The 18,541-nt window shown below is 40.2% G+C and overlaps 1 protein-coding gene across 6 annotated transcripts in view; it reads left to right on the forward strand.

Annotated features, from left to right (window-relative positions):
* KMT5B (lysine methyltransferase 5B) overlaps nucleotides 1-18,263 on the forward strand; it is a 62,025-nt gene extending 43,762 nt beyond the window's left edge. For all 6 annotated transcript variants that reach the window (XM_014585317.2, XM_014585319.2, XM_014585320.2 and 3 more), the window contains 2 exons: nucleotides 2,986-3,182; nucleotides 14,049-18,263. In XM_014585317.2, the coding sequence (XP_014440803.1) occupies nucleotides 2,986-3,182; nucleotides 14,049-15,529 (1,678 nt within the window). In that variant the 3' untranslated portion in view covers nucleotides 15,530-18,263. The remainder of the gene's footprint in view (nucleotides 1-2,985; nucleotides 3,183-14,048) is intronic.
* The last annotated feature ends 278 nt before the right edge of the window (nucleotides 18,264-18,541 follow it).

The following is an 18,541-nucleotide window of genomic DNA, read 5'->3' on the forward strand; positions in this document are numbered from 1 at the left end:
CTATGTTGCTGGACTCCCATGTAGTTGACCGTGGTTTGAGTCCCAGACCCGGTGGCTTAAACTCACACTGGGCGCGTGTGTGTATGTGCCCAAGATCCCGAGAGGAGAATGGAGAAGGGATTGTGGTTTGGCCACCCCCCCCCATGGGGGGGTGGGGGTGATCTTATGCTTTCCCTCTATCTTTGGCAGCATACATGCCCTGTGGCAGTAATCTGAAAAACATGAATATAAACTCAAAGAAAATACAATCAATTGAGAAAAAAGGTAAAGGAGAAGAGGTGCTTCACAGAGCAAAGCCATAAATAAGGAAATAAAAATAAAATCAATACATATATTTTCACTCATCAGATTGGCAAAACTTGGGACCAAGCAGATGATGTGGTGATTAAGGGTGCTGGATTTCCACGTGGATGATTGTGGTTTGGGTCCCGGACCTGGCAGCTTGCTTTCTTGCTTTTCCCTTTCTCTCTGTCTCCCTCTGGTCAAATTAAAATAATTATAGTAACAAATGGAATTAAATAAACCTTTTTTAAAGAATTATTTTAACTTTTTAATTTATTATTATTAATTTCCAGTTTGATCAGAGCTAGACAGAGAGAGAGGGGAAAGAGGATGCAAGCCACCAAGTCTGGAACCCTAACTGTGGTCATCCATGTGGGAGTCCAGCTCCTTTAAACAGCATGCCACCTGTCGCCTCTAATAAATAATTCTTAAAAAAAAAAAAAAAATTAGCACTTGAGTGCAGTATACTTGCTGGTAAGAATGTAGAGAAACAGACACTCATACAGTACTAGTGAGACCATAAATTGCCGTAACTCTGGGAAAATAATCTGGCAGTATTTATTAAGAATAAGTATACTGGGACCAGCAGTTAGTGTAATGGCTATGTCGTTGGACTCCCATGTGGTCGACTGCATTTTGAGGGACGGACCCAATGGCTTAAATTCACACCGGGAGCGTGTGCATGCATACCCAAGATCCCAAGAGGAGGATGGAGGAGAAGGGATTGTGGTGTGGCCATCCCCCCTGGGGGGTGATTTCTCACTTTCTGTCTGTCTGTCTGTCTCTCTCTCTCTTTCTGGTGAGCGCACGTGCCCTATAGCAAATGCCTCTCAAAAAAAAAAAAAAGAATAAGTTTACCAGGCTGACCTTGTAGTGCAGCAGTTAAATGCTGTACATGGAAAGTCAGATCCCACGTGACCAACCATTGTTTGAACCCTGGCCCTGGTGCCTTAAAAACATGCCAGAGAGACTAACAGGTGGTATATTGGTTATGTCACTTAGACTCCCATGTAGTTGACCATGGTTTAAGTCCTGGACTCAGTAGCTTAAAACTCACACTGGGCACGCATGCATGCATGCCCAAAATACCAAGAGGAGACTGGAGGAGAAGGGATTGCGGCATGGCCATCTCCCTGGAGGGGTGATTTCTCACTTTCTGTCTCTCTCTTTCTCTCTGGCAAGCTCATGTGCCCTATAGCAAAAAATATCTCTTAAAAAAAAAAAATGCCAAATGCGTGTGGGCACATGTCTGAAATTCTTCTGGAATGGAAAAATGAAGGAAAAAGGATTGTCACCTGACCACACCCCATTAATTTTAAATAAATAAATGTGTGAGTTGTTTTTAAAAAGAGAAGAAGCATAGCTATCTACCTAGCAGTCCCATGTGGGAATCTGCCCTATAGAAATATGAGCATTATTAGTAAAGATTTGGTTTTGGGAGCAATAAAATAGGAGTGTTCACAATGGCAGGAAAACAAACAAACCAAAAACCCCCAAAGATTCAGTAATCACCAGTGAAGAATGATTATGTTATCAAATGTTAATTCTGTGGAAATACACAACTTTTGAAACTGTTCAGTTCAGATTTACTTGTCTAATGTGATAAAAAAAAAAAAAAAAAAAGACTGGTTACTGAGTAAAGTGTTCAGTATTATCATACTCTGGTTTTGTTTGCCTAAAAAAGAAACAGCAATATAAATTAGTACGTAGACCACAATAGAAGAAGACACTGTTGACAGATGATTAGCACTGGTACCTAGGGTTCTGAGAATGGAGGGCAACTGGGAAATACCGTTAACTTTTCCTTCATGAATATACGTTGTAGGCTTATTTCACTAGTCACAACATGGATCAGCATGTATAACTTGCCTAAAAATAAGGGGGTGGCAGCCTCATGGCCTAATGGTTAAGGGAACAAATCCCACATGACTTACTAAGGTTCAAATCCCAGCCCCAGCAGCTTGAGAAATACACTAGGAATGTGAACAGGCATGCCCTAAATTCCAACAGGGTGGAGAAGTGGAGGAGATGGGATTATAGCGTTGCTTCACCCCATTAGAGGGTGCTTTCTCCTTCTCTCTCTGTCTCTGCCCAGTACATGCTCTTTCTGGAAATTGAAAAAAAAAAAATCAGTTATTTATTTTTGTCTACACATGGAATTTTACCAGGTCTAATATTTTCTTATAGGTAATTAACAATTGACAATTGTCATAACAGCTCATTTTCTTAAGTACAGTTTTTTTGTTTGTTTGTTTGTTTGTTTGTTTGTTTTTTGAGAGGTTTTCACTATAGGGCGCGTGCGGAGACATAGAGACAGAAAGCGAGAAATCACCCCCCAGGGGGGATGGTCACGCCGCAATCCCTTCTCCTCCATTCTCCTCTCGGGATCTTGGGCACGCACGCACACGCGCCCGGCGTGAGATTTAAGCCACCGGGTCCAAGACGTGAACCGCGGTCGACTACGTGGGACTCCAGCGACATAGCCATTAGGCTAACTGCTGGTTCCCCTTAAGTACAGTTTTTAAAGTTAATTTTATTATATACATGTTTAATTTCTTTTGAGAGTCCTAGTCTTAGTAGGTCTCCAGTGTGATTGTGGTTTCATCAGTTCATCACATCTCTTTGACTAAGTACCCTCAGCAGCCAAGCTTATTGTAAGTGAGCGTGTTCTATTTGTTTAACCTGTGCTGTTTTCTCTTTCAGACGGGGAACTGGTGCTTTTAAATCCAGAGTGGGACTGCCTGCGCCTGCTCCTGTTATCAATAGCAAATATGGACTCAGAGAAACAGATAAACGCTTAAATAGGCTTAAAAAGTTAGGTGACAGCAGCAAAAATTCAGACAGTCAATCTGTCAGCTCTAACACTGATGCAGATACCACTCAGGAAAAAAACAATGCAAGTAAGTAAGGGAGATTTAATAAGCATATCATTGTTAAAGAAATATTACACCGTTTGCTTTCTAAAACGTGCTTAAATGATTATGAACGTTTAAATATTAAGAGAAACTGGTACTCATGAGCTTCAGCACTACTGCTAGGTTCTAGTGTAAAGACACACTCTGTATCCTACCTACAAATGTAATACCACCCTCCAGACTTTTCCTCAAATGCTTGATAACTAGATACTCAGTTCTTTATCATATGTTTCAGAATCATCATACATTTAAGGAAAATATGTTCAAGGTGTTAGTAACACTATATTAATGTTGTTAGACCCAACAAGAAGACAAAGGACTGGGTATAATTATATAGGCTCATAAATGTTTTATTGTCTAGCCATTCTGTTAGGAAAAGGTAGTGAACTTAGGGAGTTCATAGCTTCTGTCTTAAGTCTTCTACCTTTTTACCTTTTTCAAAATGAATTGACCCAGTTCCCCAAACCTCCAGTTACCAGACTCAGAATAGTGATAGAGGACCATTTTGAGTGTTGCTGAATTGTGGCATTTTGTATTAGCTATTATAGGGAGTAGCAAGAGAGCTGAGAAGGAGACAGGAATAAGCTTTGAGATGCCAGTTATGAGTGGGGGCAAGATTTAATGAAAACTGGAAAAGGAGAATGAAGAATAAACAAAAGAGAAGAAAACTTAAATGAGCAAAGGAAAACACATCCTATTTGTGGAGTTTTGAAGTTCTGGAACCATTCTAATTGCTACTGTTTTTCATCTGGGTAACACTAGTTTTCTCTAGTTGCAACTAATACGGTAGACTCTTCGGTCTGACTTGTTTCTGACAGACAAAAGTTATAAATTTTGGCTTGGCAATCCCCAAAGTGATGCCTGTGTTGGCCTATAAATGTCTGGTGAGACTCCTTAGCACTTAGGAGCTCTCTGAGATATTGATGTTTGTAAGCTCTTCTCCCTACCTTCTCCCAATACTGGGTGCTCCCTTCACAGAAACTCCTGAAGAAAAGGGGAGGGGTCTCTCATGATGTGAATGACACTGCTGTGAATTCCTGAGTATACTTGCTGCTGGGAGTCGGAGGCCAAGTGTAACCTCTGTTGTGTATGAGCAATACTGTAGTCCTATTCCAATTTTCTGAATGTCCAAAGTGAACCAAAAAAAAAAAAATCAATCATTCACTGTTGACATTTGATTCTAATAATAAATGCAGCATAATGAACATTTGTTTTCTGAGCCTGGTTCCTTGGTGAAACTGGAGACTTGTGAAGCCCATTTTATACAAGCATACATTTAAAAATACTAGGATAGGGGCCCAGCAGGTGGCATGGTGGTGAAGGTACTGGATACTCCCACAGGCTGAACATGGTTTGAGTCCTGGACTTGGTGGTGACTTGCTTTCTCACTTTCTCTCTCTCTGTCTCTCTCTGGTCAAATTTAAAGTGAATGAATGAATAAATAAAATTAAATAATTACTTTTTAAAAAAATACTAGGATAGGAGCCAGGAGGTGGCATGGTGGTTAAAGGCTCTGAACTCCCATATGGCCACCATGGTTTGAGTCCCAGGCCTGGCGGGACCTTGCTTTCTCACTTGCCCTCTCTCTTTCTTTCTCTGTCCCTCTCTGGTCAAATTTAAATAAATAAAGTTAAATAAAATAACTCTTTAAAAAATAAAAACACTAGGATGCTGTTGTTTATATGTGGAGATAGCAGCTTTGCCCAGATCGAATGGCTCTGTGACATAATGTGGGGTTTTTTGTATTTTTGTGCATTAATTTTATTACTAGTGTGTATAGATACTGAACTCAGTACACCACATCGTTTAAAAGATTAAATACAAATAATTTTTGGAAGGTGTTGAGTGTACTAACATGACCCTTTTGAAAATATTTATTAATAAACCAAATACTTACTAAAAGTGTGCTAGTTCTTAAAGAGATAAAACTGTGTAAGACTCAGACCTCTCCTTCACAGAGTTATGCCTTAGCCCCAGGATAAGACAAGTACACAAATAACTATTCAGCGAAGACTGGAAATGCCCTCTGCTCAAGTATAGAGGGAGCAAATGATTTCTTTGTACATTTCTCAGCATTACAGAAGTACAGCACTTTCCAGTGACTGCTTACATTGAGGTCCTTGCTTTATTCAAATTACCTTTCTGTGGTATGATCATTTAGAGTAATCCAAGGGTTGCTGTAACTGACTTTGAGGCCTCAGGCATATGTGGATAGATGTGGCTCACTGCTCTGGAGGAGGAGGCTTCAGTCATCTGTGAAACCAGTGTACATATGCTAGAATCATGGTCATGTATGGGTCATGTATTTTTCAGGCTGTATCTCTTGATGTTTGTGTCTCAACCAGACCCTTCTAACTGTTTGAAAGAAAGGCTTTTTGAAAACACAGCTGTTAGCAAAGCCAGAGCTGCCAGAGCGCTTCTCTCAGGGAAGTGGGCACACAAGTGTATAGGTGTAGACTGCTTTCTCTTTGCATGACTGCTCCTGTTTTCCCTGAAATTAATTTAGAACTTAGAAGCTAATAGAGGAGGGTCCAGCAGGTGGCATTGCAGTAAAAGGCACTGGACTCCCACATGGCCAACAACGGTTCGAGTCTCAGACCTGGAGGCTTACTTTCTCACTTTCCTTTGCTCTCACTCTTGCTCTGTCCTTCTCTGGTCAAATTAAAAGAAAGAAAAAGAGAAAGACAAAGAAAGAAAGTTACATAAAATAATTAAAATAACTTTATAAAAAGCTAATAGAAGAACTGCTTTCATTTGAACAGCTTGAATAAATATTTCTGTCTGGTCAGAGGATAATTATTTCTTCAATATGCAAGCTTTCTTTTTTTGGAAGGCTTCTCAAGAGGTACACATTGACTATTCACTTTAGCTTCTAGGAACAGAGACAAGAAATCCATGTTCACAAATTCATTCCACAAATTTGAATGATAATGCCGTTATTGAAGGATTCTAGTTTTCAGGTCTCTGTGCCTCGCTGGCTATACTGCCCCTGTAGTTAGTACTGGGTTGTGGGAGCCAGCATGAGACCAGGGTTTCTCAAGAGCAGTGCATGAAGATGTGGACATGCTTGCTCCAAATGCCACGATTTGAGACAAGACCAAGGAGCTGTCAGTGAAGAAGTTTATCTTAACTAAGTAAAACCTCTCCTAGACACAGGCTGGGTTACTACTACTCACTCCCACCCATCCCTTGCGGCACTGATTGATCTAATTAGGGGCTGCTTCTGGGTCCTTTGTTTTTGTTTTTGTTTTTGGAGAGGTTTTTGCTATAGGGCGAGTGCACTCCCCAGAAAGACTGAGACAGAAAGTGACAAATCATCTTCTGGGGGGATGGCCACGCCTTAATCCCTTCTCCTCCATTCTCCTCTCAGGATCTTGGGCATGCATGCACATGTACCCACTGTGAGTTTAAGCCACCAGGTACGGTACTCGAATCATGGTCATCTACATGGGAGTCCAGAGACATAGCCATTATGCCAACTGCTAGTCCCAAGGGTCCTTTCTAATATTCCAGCTCACTGTTCCAGATAACCATTGCCAGTCTGTGTTGGTCACAGCAGATGAAAACTGCTTGTGTTAGTAAACTTCTTGAGACTAAAGTTTTTAAAGTCCTGTTAGGGGTTTTTTGGATTCTCAAGTTTTAAAAATGATAAACTGATTTTGGCCCTTGAATTATCTTGGATCACATTGATCATGTGTATTTCCTTGTGGCCTGACTGCTCGGAAGGCCTTGTCATTGTTCTGTGGCTCTCATTTCTGGCCCTACGTCTGATTCCACACTGTCTTACTATTCTGAAATGACCATGATAGCCATCTTTAAGGAGTCAAGACTGATGCCATAGTAATTTGCCTTATAGGCAGTGTAATAAGAATGATCAAAAACCTGGGTTTATTAGCCAAATCTATTTTTTTTTTTTTTTGAGATGTTTTTGCTACAGGGCGTATGCACTTGCCAGAAAGACAGAAAGAGACAGAGAGATAGAAAGCCAGAAATCACCCCCCAGGGGGGACGGCCACGCCACAATCCCGTCTCCTCCATTCTCCTCTCAGGATCTTGGACACGCACGCACACACGCCCAGCGTGAGTTTAAGCCACTGGGTCTGGGACTCGAACTGCAATTGGCTACATGGAAGTTTAGCAACATAGCCATTATGCTAACTGCTGATCCCTGTAGCTAAATCTTGAACTATAGACCTAAGTTCAGATCCCAGCTCTGCTACTTTCCAGGTGGATTTTCTTAGGCATACTAGTCCGAGAGAACTTGGTTTTTACAGAGGTGTAATGGTACTTTTTTCCAATAGTGTTCATTAGGATTGAGATCATAACTCATTTGACCATTTTGCATAGCACATACTATATATAGTGATTGCTAAGAAGAATGTGTACTCTATGCATGTATGCTTTGAAAAACCATATTGTAAGCTGTTAAGATATATAATGATTAAATGTAAAAAATTTTTTGAAAAAAGAAGAATGTGTACTTTTACTTAAAATTTCTCTCTAGGCTTATTAAGCCTTTGATATTTGTCCCAACTACGAGGGAAGAAAATCACACCAGATAAAATAGTGCTGCAGCAAGAGTAGCCATAGGTATGTCTTGTCTCCACTTATGCCAGAGAATCCTTAGTGCCTCAGTATACTATTTTTTTAAGAATTATTTTATTAAACTTTGTTTGTTTATTTATTTATTTATTTTAATTTGAAAAGAAAGGGACAGAACCAGCAGTTAGTTTAATGGCTATGTCACTTAACTCCCATGTAGTCGACCTTGGTTCAAGTGGCTTAAACTCATGTGCATGCGTGCCCAAGATCCCAAGAGGAGAATGGAGAAGAAGGGATTGTGGCATGGCCATCCCCCCTGGAGGGTGATTTCTGGCTTTCTATCTCTCTGTCTCTCTCTGTCTGTCTGATGAGCACACACGCCCTATAGCAAAAAACCTCTCCAAAAAGAGAAAGGGACAGAGCGAGAGAAAGCAAGCTGTAAGGTCTAGGATTTGAACCATAGTTGGCCATGTGGGAGTCCAGTGCCCTTAACCAACCATGCCACCTGCTGGCCCTCAATATGCTTTTTTAAATGACTGACTTTTAGTTTGTCATTGTGCCTATTGTCTTCCTCCAGTCTTACACCAAAATTCTTAACCTCTGCACACATTTGTAACATCTTTGGATAGTGAAGGACTCTTGGCATTCTACTGGGCTCTTGTCTTAGTCACTTGCCTGGCTTACCTGTGACTTTTTTGACATTCGACTAGGTGAGCATACCTTTGGGACTGATCTTTTGAAGAGAATACATTGGTAAATACACAATCATGAGTGACATTTCTATCGAAATAATGTGGCATTAAATGTAGTACATTGTCAGTGATTCACTGCTGCCAACCATGTTTTGTTTATCATTTTGCTATAGGGCATGTTCACAGACAGGAAAGAGAAAGAGGGAGAATGAGAAATCATCCCAGCGGTGATAACCATGCTGTTTTTTAAGCCACCAAATCTGGAACTCTTAACTGTGCTTATTTTTTAAGCCACAAAGTCTGGAACTCTTTACTGTGCATTTGGCCATGTGGGACCTAGTCATCTGAACCACTCCTCCACCGGCTGACCCAAACAATGAATCTTTTGAAAAGAGGAATGGGAAGGGGAAAACCCAGATTGAAAATCATCCTAAAATGAGAGTCTTATAGTGGACTTAAGTGAGTGCCACAAAAGGAGAGCCATGTGCTTTGAAGGGCAAACACCCCGCTGAACAGAGGAAGTCACAAAAGGCTCCACCTGAATGTCATTATCTAAGCTAAGGCTTAAAGGGAATGACAGGTTGGCCAAGTGAAGCATATTCAAAGCAGAAGGACTTTTAGACAAGTGTACAGACAAGTGAAGAATTCAAATAAGTGAAGTTCATCATAACAAGAGTGAAAGATGAGAAGAAAGAATGTGACCACAGTTTAAAATGTTAGACTCAGGACATTATGTTAGTGAAGGGTATAAAGCCCACAGTGGCATGATATACTAAGGAAATCATTTTGGCTGTGTGGGAGAGAATGGATTGTTGGAGAGGCAGTAAGGGATAGAGAAGAAAACAGTTAATGCAGAGACTGGCATTTGGGATGGAGAAGAAGAGCTGGGTGGGCTGCTACAAAAGAGGCAACTTATTTTCCAGTGGCATTTTTGGGGGGGTGGAGGTACTCTACAGGATATGGGGATTGGATGAGGCAGAGTAGACAGGGATCAGGAATCACCTCCTGGTTTCTGCTTTGGCAGTTGGTGGTGGTAATGACCATGATGGAGAATTCAGGAGAAACTTTAAGGAGGCTTGATGGAGAGTTCAGTTTAGGTACACTGACTGTGAGGAACTTAATGTGTGAGGCTTAGGACAGCCTCAATTGGTGGATGATCTAGAACTATAACTTAGGAGAATCAGGCCTGGAGAAAGTGGTTAGGGAACCATCAGTGTGTAATAGTAATAGCCATGGAGGTGGGTGCTATTGACCTGAGAATGTATCTAGAGTTTTCAAGGTACCTAGGACAGCAGAGGCCCTAGGGACAACAGTGTAAAGGACGAGCATGGGAAGAGTACCAGGGACAGAGATGGAAAACAAGGAGAAAATGTTGTCATGGGCAGCCAGGGAAGAGTTTCTCAAGAGGAAGAAAATGATGGTTTAGTCACATTCAGAGAAATGCAGAAAGGACAGGTTGAGAAGTTCTCACTGGATTTCATGACAAGAAGGTTGTCTTATTGACAAAAGTTATCACATTGGAGGGGGAGGCTGGATCCAAATTGCAGGGGAATTGCTGTTGAGAATAGGAGGTGTATTCGACCGTGTAGAGATGATTATAAGTACCTCATGAGAACTGTATGAAAAGAAGAAAAATGAAAGGCAGTGAACCATTAAGCTTATAGGTGAATCCTTCAAGAGGTATAGGGTAAACAAAAGGGGATCATAGCCACATTCGAGAAAGCCAAGCAAATAGTAACCAAACAAATGCAGTCTTTTGGAGTTTTGTCTGTAGATGTTTTGTCTGTTGGGCTATCAGGAAAGTCGTGATGTATTTTTCTATGCAAAAATGCGTCATGACTTTCCAGACAACCAAATAGAACACTAGGGTGTATTTACATTAACACATCTACTCAGTTTACCTTGTAGGTAAGCCTTGTAACCATGAAGAAATATTCTAGTGAAAGAATTTCCTTTACATTTTACTTTTTAAAGAATTATTTATTTAATTTTATTTATCATTATTATTATTTAATTTGGTCAGAGAAAGAGGAGGAAAGTGAGAAAGCAAGCCGCCAGGTCCAGGACTCAAACCTCCAGTCAGTCATGTGGGAGTCCAGCACCCTAACCACTACACCACCTACTGGACCCCCAAATCCTTATATTTTAAAAAACTATTTTATAGCAAGTAGTTCTATGTTATTTCAGTTCATAATAAATCACTCATTCTCATATAGCATCCAAATTTCACAAGTCCTACCATTCTAAAAATAAGTTACATCCTTGGTAGCAGCCCACATGTGTATGTTCTTGGTTCAATCAGTGGATCTCATTGCTTATAGATTCTGCTAGTTTGGGTACCTTGGAGCCATTTATGAGCCAGTCTGAGTACTCATTGTTTTTATTCCCCCTGTTGGTAAGAGTTAATTACTTGGTTTGGTCATCTCCACTTCCCTACTGAATAATTTTTAAGGAGATGTGTTTTGATCATGAAGAGGACTAGAGGTAAGGACCTAAGTACTCAAGAAACTGATTGATGGAAACCTATAAATTATAGCCTAAAATGTAAACACAGAAAAAATAAAGATAGCAGTAAGTCAGTGGCAGGGTCAGAGTCTGGTTATGGGAGCAGCTTAAGCACGAGTCACATACACTTCTGGCCACGTAATAAACTTATTTTAGGTTAATGAATATTAACCCACAACCTTCCTATCTTTTTTTTTTTTTTTTTTTAAGAATTATTATTTTAGGGGACTGCAGGTGGTATGGTGGTTAGGACACTAGACTGCCACATGGCCAACTGTGGTTTGGGTCCTGGACCTGGTGGCTTGCTTTCTTGCTTTCTCTCTCTCTCTCTCTGGTCAAATTGAAATAAATAAATAAAGTTAAATAAAAACAATTCTTTAAAAAAAAAAGTTTCCCAAAAATAATTGTTTCATTGTTTGGGAGTTTTTTGCTTTGTTTTATTTTAATTTGCATATGTAAGAGGGAGAGATGGGGAGCAGAGAGAGAGAGGTAAGTATCTTCAATAGGGTCTCTGTGATCCTTCTGCCCTAGTCTCCCAGTTAGCTAGTATTACAGGCACATGCCACCATAACTAGCCTATTGAGGTTGGATCTAGAACCAGACTCAGCCCTCCCACATGGCTTCAGCCATCATGCAGCAGTCTCTTGTTTGTATTGCTACAGCTGGGCTGAGTAATAGATTTTTTTAAGATTTATTTATTTATTTTTATTTATTTTTCCTTTTTTTTGGAGAGGTTTTTTACTATAGGGCACATGCACTCACCAGAAAGACAGAGAGACAGAAAGCAAGAAATCACCCACCAGGGATGATGGCCACACTGCAGTCCCTTCTCCATTCTCTTCTCGGGGTCTTGGGCACGCACGCGCACACATACCCGGTGTGAGTTTGAGCCACCAGGTTTGGGACTCGAACCGCAGTCAGTTACATGGGAGTCCAGCGACACAGCCATTACACCAACTGCTGGTCCCTGTTATTATTTATTTTTTTTTATTTGACCACAAGAGAAAGGGAAAGTGAGAAAGCAAGCCATCAGGTCCAGGACTTGAACTGTGGTTAGCCATGTGGGAGTCCAGTGCCTTAACCACCACGCCATCGTTTTTGTTTTTGGAGAAGTTGTTGCTATAGTGTGCATGCGCTTGCCAGTTAGACAGAGACAGAAAGTAAGAAATCACCCCCCAGGGGGATGGCCATGCTGCAATCCCTTCTCCATTCTCCTCTCAAGATATTGGGCACTCATGCACATGCTCCTGGTGTTGAGTTTAAGCCACCAGCTCCAGTACTTGAACCAGTTGACTACATGGGAGTCCAGCAACATAGCCATTATGCCAACTGCTGGTCCCCCCCCCCTTTTTTTTAAAGCTCAATTTGTTTTATTCATGATAGCACACGTATACACATAAGAGAGAGATGGAGCGAGAACTACCCTCGACCGTGTCTCTTCATATCATGATCCCCTTTTCCCCAGACCATGTATATATTTGGGATGTATATATGCATGCATATATACATCCCAAATGTTTTCAAGCCACCTCAGGAATCTGAATCTGCTCGTGGCTGTGACTTCAGCACGGTAGTCAGTTTGCTACCAACTTTGCCATCAGGCTGGGCCACTGAGATTTTAAAATTGTGAGATGACAGTTTTGAGAATTATTAAGGGACCAGCAGTTAGTGTAATGGCTATGTCGCTGGACTCCCATGTAGTCAACCATGATTTGAGTCCTGGACCCAGTGGCTTAAACTCATACCGGGTGCCTGTGTGTGTGTGTGTGTGTGTGCGCCCAAGATCCCGAGAGGAGAATGGAGGAGAAGGCATTGCAGCATGGTCATCCCCCCTGGCAGGTGATTTCTCACTGTCTGTCTGTCTTCCTGGCGAGCGCACGAGTCCTATAGCGAAAACCTCTCAACATTTTTTTATTAAAATATATATGTATAATTTTTACTTTATTTTCCTTCCAATCTTTTATGTGTGAAAATACTAAATTAGAGGGCCAGCAGGTGGTGTAATGGTTACATTGTTGGATTCCCACATAGTCGACCACAGTTCAAGTCCTGGACCCAGAGGCTAAAATTCACACTGGGTGCGTTGTGTGGGTGCGCCCAAAATTCCAAGAAGTGACTGAAGGGAGAAGGGATTGTAGTGTGGTCATCTCCCCTGGGGGGTAAAATACTGGAGACCAGCAGGTGGCGTGGTGGTTAAGGCACTGGACACTCTCATATGACTGACCCCAATTGGAGTCCCGACCTGGTGGCTTGCTTTCTCACTTTCCCTCCCTCCCTCCCTCCCTCCCCCCTCGCTCTCATCCAATTAAATGAATGAATAAATAAAATTAAATAAATAAATCTTTAAAAAACATACTAAATTGTGCAGTGGAAGAAATAGTTTGTACTATCATCATGACAAAGAAAGGAGAAGCTTAGAGTGAAGTCTAGTCCCACCTGTGCTAAGAGCTCTTTTGCCATAAAATTACCTTAAAAATGCATTGATGTTCCATAAATTAGAAAAACCAAGTACCAGCCCATTGTTTGGTGGTTAAGGATATTGGATCCCACAAAACCAGCTGTGTGGTTTGAGTCCCAGACCTGGCAGCTTGAATGCCAGGCACATGTGTGAGCTTATGTGCCCAAAATCTCGGGGAAGAGAATAGAGGAAAATGACCATTCCATGACACCATGGCGAGGGGAGGGTGCTTTTTCACTTGTAAGTGCATATGCCCTTCAGCAAATTTTTTAAAAATATAATAAAGCAGTGTAGAGAATGCTTATGTGCTGGCAAAATCTGAATTGGAAGGTTCCATTTTCCACATATTTGTATAATTTGAGCATTTTTTAAAGAATCATTTTATTTAACTTTATTTATTTATTTAAATTTGACCAGAGAGAGACAGCGAGAAAGAGAGTAAGAGAGAAAAAGAAAGCAAGCCCCCAGGTCTGGCACTTGAACCCTGGTCGACCATGTGGGAGTCCAGCACCCTTAACCACCATGCCACCTGCTGGCCCCTAATCTGAGTATTTTTATAACTGATAGTGTTTTTTGGCATTCTTTTGTTCGGCACTACTATCTTAAGACTGTTTCATACCTCTCTCTTTTTTTTCTTTTCATTAACCCTCACAGCTTCTAACCGAAAATCTTCAGTTGGAGTAAAGAAGAACAGCAGAAGCCGAGCACTAACAAGGCAATCTGTGTCAAGAATTCCAGCTTCTTCCAACTCTACCTCATCTAAGCTAACTCATATAAATAATTCCAGGGTACCAAAGAAACTGAAAAAGCCTGCAAAGCCTTTACTTTCAAAGATAAAATTAAGAAATCATTGCAAGCGGCTGGAGCAAAAGAATGCTTCCAGAAAACTCGAAATGGGAAACTTAGTTCTTAAGGAGCCTAAAGTAGTTCTGTATAAAAATTTATCCATTAAAAAGGATAAGGAGACAGAGGGACCAGCCCACGCTGCAGTTGCTAGCGGGTGCTTGACTAGACATGCGGCGAGAGAACACAGACAACATCCTGTGAGAGGTGCTCATCCACAGGGTGAGGAGGGCTCACCCTGCACGTACATAACCAGGCGGTCAGTGAGGACAAGAACGAATCTGAGGGAGGCCTCTGACACCAAGCTTGAACCAAATACATTGGATGGCTATAAAAACAGTGTGATAGCACCTTGCCCAGACAGTGGCGAGCAGCCAACTCCCATGGTGCAAGAAGAAGAGCTGGCTCATGAGACTGCACAGAAGGGGGAAGCAAAGTATCATAAAAATGATATCAGCGTCTCCAAAAAGAAGTCACGACCAGGAAAACTTGTAAAACAGTTTGCAAAAATAGAGGAATCCAGTCCAGTGCATGATTCCCCTAGACAAGACAGCACGGTGCCAGACTTGGTGGAGCCTGGCTCTGACCAGGGTGAGCACAGTGGCACGGTCACTGTGCCTGTGAACTATACAGACTGTGCTCCTTCACCTGTCGGTTGTTCAGTTGTTACATCAGATAGCTTCAAAACAAAAGACAGCTTTAGAACTGCAAAAAGTAAAAAGAAAAGGCGAATCACAAGGTATGATGCACAGCTAATTCTAGAAAATAACTCTGGGATTCCCAAATTGACTCTTCGTAGGCGTCATGATAGCAGCAGCAAGACAAATGACCAAGAGAATGATGGAATGAGTTCTTCAAAAATCAGCATCAAGTTAAGCAAAGACCATGAAAATGATAATAATCTCTATGTAGCAAAGCTTAATAATGGATTTAACTCAGGATCGGGCAGTAGTGCTACAAAACTAAAAATCCAGCTGAAACGGGATGAAGAAAGTAGGGGGTCCTATCCAGAGGGGCTTCATGAAAATGGAGTGTGCTGTAGTGATCCACTTTCTCTCCTAGAGTCTCGAATGGAAGTGGATGACTACAGTCAGTACGAGGAAGAAAGTACAGGTGATTCCTCCTCTTCAGAGGGAGATGAGGATGATGACGACTATGATGATGACTTTGAAGATGATTTTATTCCGCTTCCTCCAGCTAAGCGATTGAGGCTCATAGTTGGGAAAGACTCCATAGATATTGACATTTCTTCAAGGAGAAGAGACGATCAGTCTTTAAGGCTTAATGCATAAGCTCTTGGTCTTAATTTGACCTGGGATAACTACTTTAAAGAAATAAATTCCAGTCAATTCCTCAACTGAAACATTTTAGTGGCAGCACTTCTATTGTCTCTTCACTTATCAGCATAATATTGTAGAAAATGTACAGCGTACTGATTCTTAAGTCTGATTTGTGCAAATTTTTATCGTACTTTTTAAATAGCCTTCTTATGTGCAATTCTGAGTTAGAGGTAAAAGCCCTGTTGTAAAATAAAGGCTCAAGCAAAACTGTACAGTGATAGCAACTTTCCATACAGGACGTTGGAAACAATAATGTGGCTACACAATTTTTTTTTTAACTTTTAAGAGCATCGGCTGGCTCTTTAATATGACTAAACAATAATTTAAAACAAATCATAGTAGCAGCATATTAAGGTTTTCTAGTATATGCTAATATCACCAGCAATGATCTTCGGCTTTTTGATTTATTTGCTAGATGTTCCCCCCTTGGAGTTTTGTCAGTTTCACACTGTTTGCTGGCCCAGGTGTACTGTTTGTGGCCTTTGTTAACATAGCAACCATTGGTTGAAGTCAGATTGGTTTCTTTAAAAAAAAAAAAAAATACATGCGTGACAGCTCACTTTTCAGTACATTACATGTATGAGAGTAGCAGTGTGCAGGATGAGTTTCGATACAGCGTATTTATTGCTTGTCATGTAAATTAAAGACCTTGTATTTAACACTTTTCAATCCTTTTAGATAAAATTGTTCTTTGCAAGAATGATTGGTGCTTATTTTTTCAAAACTTTGCTGTGAACAATGTGATGACAACAAGCAACATTTATCTAATGAACTACAGCTATCTTAATTTGGTTCTTAAAGTTTTCTGTTGCACTTGTAAAATGCTACAAGGAATATTAAAAAAAGTCTATTCACTTTAACTTATAATAGTTTATGAAATAAAAACATGAGTCACAGCTTTTGTTCTGTGGTAACCTATAAAAATGTTTGTCTTTGAAATTCAATGTAAAGAACTGAAAACAATGTATATGTTGTAAATATTTGTGTGTTGTGAGAAATTTTTGTCATAAGAAATTAAAAGAACTTACCAGGAAGGTTTTTAAGTTTAGAAATATTCATGCCAATAAAATAGGAAATTATAAATATATAGTTTTAAGCACTGCATCAGTGGGAGTTCTTGGCTTATGTTAGTTTATTATGAAAATATCAAAGATGTTTTGACTATATTATCAGTTAAACAAAAAGGATCATTTAATTTGTTTTTTGAAGCACTTTGAGAAATTAATTTTAAGTAACTTAATGAGCAAAATTTTGATTACTACTTTATGTTCAATACCATGCTCTTCATTTCTCTGGATTATTTTACAAATCATTGGACAAAGAATTTGGGAATATAAACCTGTAACAGGTGTTTGACACCAGTCGGTCTTCATATTTCTGGGAAATGTGTACATGTACTTTCAGATATACAGTGTTCTTAGGTAAAATCAATTTAGGTAACTCATATAGTGTCTGTAGAAAAAGTAGCCCATGTCTTAAAATATTAAAAGGAATCTGCAGGTAATGAAACGTCCAGTGGAGAAAACCTCAATACTTTCTGTTATTACTAATTGATTCCTTCTCATTTCCAGGTTTGGAGGACATTAAGTTACTTAAATCATATTGCCTGTAGGTTCCAAATAGAAAAGATTCATGCAAGTTTTTAAAATTAAGGTTTTCTCCTTATGTTCTCTAAGGAATTAACTTCTGTAGTCCTATATAGCCTCATCTATGTTTGTTATGGTGCAGTCTAATTCCTCAGGTATTAATTTGGAAGCATGTGGTAGACTTTCTCCCACATTCACACCCCTTGCGCTGTGTCTGAAGGTCTTCACTCATGTCGTAGGGCAGCCCCCACAGCCTCAGAAGAACCTGTCCCAAGGCACTCGGAGCACTTTACAGACCACATCCAGTCCACTTGGGGCCCCTGCGCAGAAGTTTAAGACCATGCCCCTAAGGAAGAGGAAAATTGACGCTGGGTCTGGAGAGTGCCAGAGAGCGTTGGGCCACTTCTTTTATTTCCACCTTAGTTCGGGTTGTTTTCACCAGGTCAGAGACTAAATCTAGAACTGTTTATTCAAATACCCATAATAGCCATTTCAGAAATTTCAGTCTTGAGAAAAAAGTAACAGAATAACACGTTTCCCATTCTTCTCCATTTTTAAGCTTAATTTTATAACTTATTTATGTTTGTTTTAATTTTATTATGGCCTCGTCTTTTGAGGCTGACCTTCCCATGGGTCTCAGAGCAGTGATGTTTGGTAACGAATCACTGCCTCTCAGGAGTCGGTATGCACAAGCACTCAGCAGCCACTGTTGATGCCTTCTAGAGAAACCTAATTTCCGTTTTTTCAAAGTAGGGGCCTCAGAACTGTTCTAGATCTGCTGTAGAACTCATTGTGTGGAATGGTGACATCCACACACACTTGATCAGTTTGGAAGAGGTTGCATTCAATAAAACTTTTAGCTTGAGCTTATGCAATGATTGGTAAAGATTTTGGCATTGTAAGAATTAGGAAATGGTCATAGAAATATATGTAAAGTATTCAATTTTCAATCATTTTTCAAATTACTGTTTAAATTGTTTTGCTGAGTTGTAATACTTTTGAGATACAATGTATTCCTTGTACTGAAAGAATGAAAAAGGACTTTTTCAGCATTTGAGGTAAGTTCTTTAACGTTTCATTAAAAACATTTTTTACAAATATTTTGTACATGCACTTGCAGTATTGAGGTTAATCATTTTAATAAATTCGGAAATTAAAACAATTTGGCCGGTGTTCACTGTATCTGGAAGAGAAGATGGTAACGTTCTCCCAAGTATTCATGTGAAGCAGAATTTGTAAAATCAAGTCTCAAAAGCTTTTCAGTGTCTAACTGTGAGTTCCTGTTTCTTGCATCTTGTCCTGCTCATTTTGAAAGAAAGGAGTAAGCACTGATTTTTCTCACAGTGAGGGGCTTTTAGACTACATACACTTCTAGCCC

This window comes from Tupaia chinensis, unplaced genomic scaffold, assembly GCF_000334495.1.
Source record: "Tupaia chinensis unplaced genomic scaffold, TupChi_1.0 Scaffold149501_1, whole genome shotgun sequence".
NCBI lineage: Eukaryota > Metazoa > Chordata > Mammalia > Scandentia > Tupaiidae > Tupaia > Tupaia belangeri.